The sequence below is a fragment of the Sorex fumeus genome, unplaced genomic scaffold, assembly GCF_029834395.1.
Source record: "Sorex fumeus unplaced genomic scaffold, SorFum_2.1 ptg000008l, whole genome shotgun sequence".
Taxonomy (NCBI): domain Eukaryota; kingdom Metazoa; phylum Chordata; class Mammalia; order Eulipotyphla; family Soricidae; genus Sorex; species Sorex fumeus.
The window spans coordinates 43,970,165-43,979,619 of record NW_026606065.1 but is presented as its reverse complement, the minus strand read 5'-3'; the positions used below and the strand labels follow the sequence as shown (position 1 = coordinate 43,979,619).

At 43.4% G+C, this 9,455-nt stretch overlaps 1 protein-coding gene and 1 pseudogene across 1 annotated transcript; one reads left to right on the top strand and one right to left on the bottom strand.

Annotated features, from left to right (window-relative positions):
• Positions 1–895: 895 nt before the first annotated feature.
• LOC130019376 (craniofacial development protein 2-like) lies at positions 896–2,200 on the bottom strand (the record flags this gene model as incomplete). Its single annotated transcript, XM_056110011.1, has 1 exon — positions 896–2,200. A coding segment is annotated over exon 1 (1,305 nt), but the record flags the coding sequence as incomplete, so codon positions are not given.
• Positions 2,201–7,573: 5,373 nt separating this feature from the next.
• Positions 7,574–8,542, top strand: LOC130017991 (craniofacial development protein 2-like; annotated as a pseudogene).
• The last annotated feature ends 913 nt before the right edge of the window (positions 8,543–9,455 follow it).

Sequence of the window (9,455 nt, the reverse complement as noted above, 5' to 3'; positions counted from 1 at the left end):
ATTCGGAGATGGTCATTCCATTGAGAGCAAACGGGGCGTCAGGAACAAGGCTGTTTCTCATAAACATTGTCTTCGTAAGATTCAGCTGTAGTCCTACCTTTCCACACTCATGGTCAAAGTCGGCCAGCATTTGTGCCGCTTGGCTGATGTTTGGTGTTATTAAAACAATGTCATCAGCAAAGCGGAGGTGGTGTAGTTGCCGACCATCTATCTTCACTCCCATTCCTTCCCATTCTAGTCGTCGCATGATGTTCTCGAGGGTGGCACTGAAGAGTTTTGGTGAAATGGTATCACCCTGCCGCACCCCTCTCTTGACATCAACGATCACTTCTTTGTAGAATGGTGAGATCCTGGTAGTGAATCCGCAATACAGCTTACGGAGGATCCTGATGTATTGGGCTTGAATGCCCTGATTGGCTAGGGCTTCAATGACCGCTTCCGTCTCAACAGAATCAAAGGCCTTCTTTAAATCAATGAACGTTAAGCAGAGCGGCATCTTGAACTCCTGAGAAACCTCAATGAGCTTGGTTATCCTGTGGATATGGTCGATGGTGCTGAATCCTTTGCGGAACCCTGCTTGCTCGCATGGTTGTCCTTCATCTAGTGTTCTGCCATTCCTATTCAGGATGACTCAAGTGAACAACTTGTAGATGACAGACAATAGGCAGATGGGGCGATAGTTGCCAATGTCATGGATGTCTCCCTTCTTGAACAGTAGTACGGTCCTGCTGGTTTTCCATTGGGACGGAACCTTGCATTCAGACAGGTAGCAAGTGAAGAGCCGAGCCAGTGTATTGATGAGTACTGACGGCAGGTTCTTCAGGTATTCAGGTCTGACCTTGTCTGGGCCGGGTGCTGTTTGTTTCTTTACCAACGAAATGGCGTATCGGATTTCGGAAGGGAGAACGTTGGGAACGACATACCCATCCTGTGGAATTTGGTATGTTGGCAAGTGGACATGGCTATCGAAGAGATTTGAGTAGAAGTCATGGATAATCTTCTCCATCGCCGTTCTGGAGGATGTGATGGAACCATCAGGACATCGGAGGGCAGTCATCTTGGTCTTATAGTTGGCGAAGGACAAGCAGGCGTTACGAATACTTTTCCCGGCTTCTGCCGCATCTACCAGTACTTCTGCTCTTCTCTTTTTGAGGTCTTCCTTGATCGCATCTCTGCACTGCTTTGCAAGCTCGGACATTAGTTTGCAGTTGCCTGCGGCATGCACCAAACCACGCTGGCGAATTAGCTCAAGAGTTTTTGAAGATAGGCGATTTTTTGTGGCTATCTCTCTCTTGGTGTTCCTCGCACATTCATGGAGGTGCTGAACCAGTCTATCATATTCCTCGTCAATGTTGTCAACAATGGCATCTTCCCATGTTGCCGCAATAGTACCAAAGAGTTCCCAGTTGGTGGTCATTCTGGGAGTTCTCTTTTTGAACTTTGCAGCCCTTTCTCCCCGCTCTGTGAAGTAGAATTTTGCACGAAGGAGACGGTGGTCCGATCCCGTTCGAAATTTTGGGACAACAGTGACATCAGTCAGGCAAAACCGTCGATTGAATATGATGTGGTCTATTTCGTTGTGGAATCGTCCACCGGGAGACTCCCATGTCCATCGTTTAGATTCTGCCTTCTGGAACTGTGAGTTACCATGAATGGTCTTGGTCGACATGATGAACTCAGACAGTCTCTCACCCTGTTCGTTCCATTCTAGGCCATGGGTCCCGATGTGAAGTTCTTCAGCTGATCTTCTCGGTCCTATCTTGGCATTAAAATCACCCACAATGATCTTGTAGAAGGTGTGGTCTTCTTTATAGAACTTCTCTAGCTCCATGTAGAACTTCTCGATTTCTCTTTCATCATAATGAGATGTTGGTGCGTAGACAACGAAGATAGAAACTGCAGACAGTGAGCCACATCTATTCAAATGTAAACGTCCGATTCGGGTTGTTAGGCATTCGAATGAATCAATGCTCTTGGCTAAGTTTGTGTTGACAAGTACACCGACGCCTCCAACACCTCTTTTATCACATGTTCCGAGGAACAATTCTTCTCCAGTGTCGAAATCGGCATGGTGAGATTCGTGCCTTCTTGTCTCGGTCAGACCAATGATGTCATACTTGATCATTCGCGCTTGTACCATCAGGTCCTCGATAGATGCATCTGATGCTAGCGTACGTGCATTGAAAGTACAGATGATCATTTTTGTCTTCCTTCTTTGTGGCAGCCTAGGTCGGCCTTGAGATTTTGTCGGCCTCTCCTTTCTCATCCTTCTCAGTGCTGCCATGTCGGGGAAGCCATCAGGGTCAGGTGAATGAGACCAGTTGTAATTACTGGTTTTGGCATATCGAATACACAGCGGATAGCTTGCCAGGCTCTTCTGTGCGGGCGGAATACTCTCGGTAGCTTGCCACTCTTTCCAAGAGGGATAGAGGCTTTTGGGGTGACCTCTAATCACCCTTGTAGGTGTTACCATATTTGAACCCTATCAAATATGGTATGACAATTCCAGAAGATGGGTATTTAGTGTCTTAACATCATATTCAATCAACAGATTTGCCTGACCCATGTCGCTTCTGTCCCAAAATTCCAAATGGGATCGAACCACCATCTCCTTCATGCAAAATTATACTTCGTGGAGTGGGGGGAAAAGGTGGCTAAGTTCAAGAAATAAGATAGACTGGTTCAGTACATCCATGATTGTGCAAGGAACACCGCGAGAGAGAAAGCCACAAACAGATGCTTGTCTTAAGAAACTATTGAGATTACTCACCAACTTGGTGCAAGCCTCAGGCAACCAAAAGCTAACGTCTGAGCTCGCAAAGCAGTGCAGAGAAGTGATAAAGTAAAACCTCAAAAAGAGAAGAGCAGCTGTCCTGGCCAATGTGGCAAAAGCCAGGAAAAGAATTCACAACACCCGCCTGTCCTTTGCTAACCGAAAGACCAAGATGACTGCCCTCCAACGTCATGATGGATCTATCATATATTCCAGAAGGGCCATGGAGAAGGTTATCCATGAGTTCTACTCGGTTCTCTTTGATAGCCACGTATACCTGCCCACATACCAAATTCTGCATGATGGATATGTTGTCCCTAATGTTCTCCCTTCCAAAATTCAACATGATATTTCATTGATAAAGAAGTGAACAGCACCCAGCTCAGACAAGGTCATACTCAAACACCTGAATAACCTGCCATCATCTACAAGCTGTTCAATCAAGTCATCCTGAATAGGACTAGCAGAACACTAGATGAAGGACAACCATGCGAGCAATCTTGGTTCCAAAAAGGATTCAGCACAATTGACCATATCCACCCAGTAACCAAGATCACTGAGTTTTCTTCGGTGTTCAAGATGTCACTCTGTCTAATGTTCATTGATTTAAAGAAGGCCTTTGATTTTGTTGAGACTGAAGCATTCATTGAAGTGCTAGCCAAACAGGGCATTCAAACTCATCACATCAGGATCCCTTGTAAGCTGTGTTACGTATTCAGCACCAGGATCTCACAGTTCTAAAAGGAAGTGATCATCGATGTAAAGAGAGGGGTTCATCAGGGCGATACTATTTCACCAAAACTCTTCAGTGCCACCCTCGAGAATGCCATGCAATGACTGGAATGAAAAGGGATGGGAGTGAAGATAGACAGTTGGCAGGTATACAACCTCCACTTTGCTGATGATATCATTCTAGTGATATCACCAAACATTAGCCAAGCGGCACACATGCTGGCCGACTTTAATGGTGAGTGTGGAAAGATCAGACTGCAGTTGAATCTCACGAAGACAATTTTTATAAAAAACAAACAAGTTCCTGACATTCCATTTGCTCTCAACAGAATAAACATCTCCGAATTCAACAGTTATCTGTACCTAGGTGGAGAACTCGACATGACAAACGACTGGCACCTGAACTGCATAGAAGGAAGAGAGCAGCGTGGAATACCTTCAAAAGCATTGAAGAAATAACTAAGATGATAAAGAACCTCTGACTCTGGGCACATCTCTTCGACTCCACCATTCTCTCTTCACTATCATATGCCTCAGCGGCCTGGGCCCTACGAAAACAAGATGAGAACGCTATTTGTTTCACACAAAGAGCTGTGCTTGGACTATCACGCTTCATTCAAATGGGAGAAGGAATTCGGAGTTCCGACCTCCATTGATGATTGAGAATCAGGGACACTGTCTCATTTGCCAACGCATCAAAAATCAGATGGGCTGTATATGTAATATGATTTGGAGATGACCGCTAAACTAGAGATGTTACTGACTGGATTCCACAGAACGTCAAAAGCATGAGTGGCAGCCCACCTCCTAGGTGGTTAGACTTCTTCATCAAGACCCTGAACAAAGGGTTTGAGGCTCTTTGTGCTCCTGTAGTGAGTAGACGCCATTGGGCTACACCAGCAAGCAACAGGGACAGATGGAGACATTACTGGTGCCCGCTTGAGCGAATCGTTGTGTAATGGGATGACAAGTGGTCAAATCATCAAGAATTTCATGATTTCACAAAGCTATAAACAAAGCAGAGATGAAATTTGTAGCAAATTCCTTTCAGGTATTTTGTTTATTTTTATATGTAATAGATTTTGAATTAAAGAATTTGCCTGCAAGTTCTCAGTTGTGGCATAAAAAGGATGACTCTGATTATTTCATATGTCTCTGATTTATTTTTTAGCGTACTGTCTATTTATCTCCTATTACCATTTTTGGTGTGATTGTTTTTTTTTTTAACTTTGTGAGCACCTGATACATGTTGGATAGTAACCCTTTATCCTATATATTGTTACAAGTACATTCTCTCCCTACTGGAGAAAGAGTGTCCCACTGGAAAAAGGTGTTTTTTTTTTTTGTTTTTTTTTACTTTTGCCTCGTTTATTTTTTGATCATGTACAAACTTAAAAATTTGATGTAGCTATTTTTGTTTATTATTTACTTTTGTATTATCTTTGTTAATGGAATCAAATGATTGGCATCTCAAGGATAGTATCCTGGAGTTTGCTGGTTTTCTTCAATGCATTGAGCTTAATGTTCAAAAACAGTGGATGGATAAAAGTATGTGTGTGTGTGTCTGTGTGTGTGTGTGCTCACACGTACATGTATGTGTCTATATATATACATATATAAGTGTGTGGATTCATGATAGAATACTATGAATATTATGCAGCTATAAGACAAAAGCAACATCATACAATTGTCAGTTCTCAATGAGGTTGAAATTGGAGAAAGAAAGTTAAGGAGAAGAATAAAAACAGAATGTTCTAACTCATCTGGGAAATGGAAAGAGGAAAAAAATAACAGAGAATAATAAGTATTGAACAATGTCAAATCCATAGCTTTGGATTACAAAATATAACAAAAAACAGTGTGATGTGAAGGGAGAGATAAAGATTGGGCCAGAGGCGATGCAATGCCAGTGGACAAAGTTGGAAGACTTTAATGGTAGTGCTGTGTAGGAGGGATTTACACAAATTACTATAAGCTGTGTTATGATTGCAACTATCATACATAATTTATAAAAAAAATTAAAATAGGTATTTATTGATTAACTGGAAATTTATTTTTTTAAGTTTTTGTTCTGGAGCAATAGCACAGTGGGTAGGGCATTTGTCTTGCACGTGGCTGACCTGGGTTCAATACTTGCACCCCTCTCAGAGAGCCCGGCAAACTATGGATAGTATCTCGCCCATGTGGCAAAGCCTGCCAAGCTCCCCATGATATATTCAATATGCCCAAAACAGTAACAACAAGTCTCACAATTTGTTGTAGACATTACTGGTGCCCACTCAAGCAAATCAATGAACAATGGGAGGACAGTGCTACAGTGCTACACTTTGTTCTTTGGAACACACCCAGCAATGCTCAGGAATCATTCCTGAAGGGCTAAGGAAACCATAAGGGATTCTGGGGATTAAACCCATGTTAGCTATGTGCAAGGCACGTGCCCTACCCACTCTACTCTTTATCAGGCCAGATGAGCTGGAAATTTAATCTGAGTCCATTTTGTGTCTTTCTCCTGTGTGTGTGTGTGGGGGGGGGTGTTTTATGTCAAATAACAGTTACTCTGGGAGGTCTCCCATTGCCTCCCATTCTAGACTAAATGAGAAAGGTAGTTTCTGAAAAGAGCTTTATTTTCTCAACTCAATTCCTTCAAATCTAGCACTTCTACTCTGTGAAAACAAAGAATTGTTCTGGCTATTTTAGGCTTCACTGTAATGGATGTCACTGACAGTTGTCCTTTCAACTCAATCTCATTATGCGCCTGTATGATGCCTGGGATTTTCTCACCTCTTCAGAGACTTGCCTCGAAATTAGATCACTGCAATTTCCTTTTATTCATGAATTGTCTTCTATACTTTCTCATTCTAGAGGACTTCACTTGTTTTTAAAATCCTCACATTTTCTACATAATATAATCGAAAGTAAATTATCCATGATGGAGAACAAAATTCTTTTTAAAAATATTTCTTTTTTTTTCTTGATTCAGTGAAACTGAGAAAAGCAAGAACACACATGCTTAAAGGGGGACCTAGTGAAGTCATATACAGTGAATCATGAAGGGAAATAAAAGAAAACTTTAACTTGCTACTTACTAAAGGTAAAGGTAAAGGCCCTCCCGTTGTTCGTCGATTTGCTTGAGCGGGCCAAGTAACGTCTCCATTGGAGACTTTGTTGTTACTGCATTTGGCATATTGAATACCACATGGGGAGCTTGCCAGGCTCTGCCGTGCAGGCGAGATACTCTCGGTAGCTTGCCAGGTTCTCCAAGAGGGGCGGAGGAATCGAACTCAGGTCGGCCATGTTGGCTGCGTGCAAGGTAAACGCCCTACTGCTGTGCTATCACTCCAGCCCTGTGCTATCGCTCCAGCCCTTGCTACCTACTAATACTAAATATTTGCCATATATGTTTAAGAACAAAATAAAGTAAATGAATACTTTATTTCTACTAAACACTTGCCATTATACCTATGTTACTGCAGTTGACCAAAACCATTAATATGGAGTAATTTAGAAATTGAATATTGAATACACAACGGATAGCTTGCCAGGCTCTTCCGTGTGGGCAGAATACTCTCGGTAGCTTGCCCGTCTTTCCGAGAGGGATAGAGGCTTTTGGGGCGACCTCTAATCACCCTTGTAGATGTTACCATATTTGAACCCTATCAAATACGGTACGACAATTCGGGAAGATGGGTATTTAGTGTTTTATGATGTGTCGCGCGGCCGCTTTGTGGCCGCGCGGGTCTGGAAACCGTCCTGGAGTGTGGCGACGGCTGGGTAGTGGAAGTAGTGTTTTCTTTTATTTCCCTTCATGATTCACTGTATATGACTTCACTAGGTCCCCCTTTAAGCATGTGTGTTCTTGCTTTTCTCAGTTTCACTGAATCAAGAAAAAAAAAAGAAATATTTTTTAAAACAATTCATATTCAATATGCCAAAACCAGTAACTACAACTGGTCTCATTCACCTGACCCTGAAGGCTTCACCAACATGGCAGCACTGAGAAGGATGAGAAAGGAGAGGCCGAAAAAATCTCAAGGCCGACCTAGGCTGCCACAAAGAAGAAAGACAAAAATGATCATCTGTACTTTCAATGCACGTTCGCTAGCATCGGATGTATCGATCGAGGACATGATGGTACAAGCACGAATGATCAAGTACGACATCATTTGTCTGACCGAGACAAGAAGGCATGAATCTCACCATGCCATTTTCGACACTGGAGAAGAATTGTTCCTCGGAACATGGAATAAAAGAGGTGTTGGAGGCGTCTGTATCCTTGTCAACACAAACTTAGCCAAGAGCATTGATTCATTCGAATTTCATTTGAATGCCTAACAACCCGAATCGGACGTTTACATTTGAATAGATGTGGCTCACTGCCTGCAGTTTCTATCTTCGTTGTCTACGCACCAACATGTCATTATGATGAAAGAGAAATCGAGAAGTTCTACATGGAGCTGGAGAAGTTCTATAAAGAAGACCACAACTTCTACAAGATAATTGTGGGTGATTTTAATGCCAAGATAGGACCGAGAAGATCAGCTGAAGAACTTCACATCGGGACCCATGGCCTAGAATGGAACGAACAGGGTGAGAGACTGTCTGAGTTCATCATGTCGACCAAGACCATTCATGGTAACTCACAGTTCCAGAAGGCAGAATCTAAACGATGGACATGGGAGTCTCCCGGTGGACGATTCCACAATGAAATAGACCACATCATATTCAATCGACGGTTTTGCCTGACTGATGTTGCTGTTGTCCCAAAATTTCGAACGGGATCGGACCACCGTCTCCTTCGTGCAAAATTCTACTTCACAGAGCGGGGAGAAAGGGCTGCAAAGTTCAAAAAGAGAACTCCCAGAATGACCACCAACTGGGAACTCTTTGGTACTATTGCGGCAACATGGGAAGATGCCATTGTTGACAACATTGAGGAGGAATACGATCGACTGGTTAAGCACCTCCATGAATGTGCGAGGAATGCCAAGAGAGATAGCCACAAAAAATCGCCTATCTTCGAAAACTCTTGAGCTAATTCGCCAGCGTGGTTTGGCGCATGCCTCAAGCAACCGCAAGCTAACGTCCGAGCTCACAAAGCAGTGCAGAGATGCGATCAAGGAAGACCTCAAAGAGAGAAGAGCAGAAGTACTGGTAGATGCGGCAGAAGCCGGGAAAAGTATTCGTAACGCCCGCCTGTCCTTTGTCAACTACAAGACCAAGATGACTGCCCTCTGACGTCCTGATGGATCCATCACATTTTCCAGAACGGCAATGGAGAAGATTATCCATGACTTCTACTCAAATCTCTTTGATAGCCATGTTCACTTGCCGACATACCAAATTCCACAGAATGGATATGTCGTTCCCAACGTTCTCCCTTCCGAAATCCGACACGGCATTTCGTCGGTAAAGAAACAAACAGCACCCGCCCCAGACAAGGTCAGACCTGAATACCTGAAGAACCTGCCGTCAGTACTCATCAATACACTGGCTCGGCTCTTCACTCGCTACCTGTCTGAATGCAAGGTTCCGTCCCAATGGAAAACCAGCAGGACCGTACTACTGTTCAAGAAGGGAGACATCCATGACATTGGCAACTATTGCCCGATCTGCCTATTGTCTGTCATCTACAAGTTGTTCACTCGAGTCATCCTAAATAGGATTGGCAGAACACTAGATGAAGGACAACCATGCGAGCAAGCAGGGTTCCGCAAAGGATTCAGCACCATCGACCATATCCACAGGATAACCAAGCTCATTGAGGTTTCTCAGGAGTTCAAGATGCCGCTCTGTTTAACGTTTATTGATTTAAAGAAGGCCTTTGATTCTGTTGAGACGGAAGCGGTCATTGAAGTCCTAGCCAATCAGGGCATTCAAGCCCAATACATCAGGATCCTCCTTGAGCTGTATTGTGGATTCACTACCAGGATCTCACCATTCTACAAAGAAG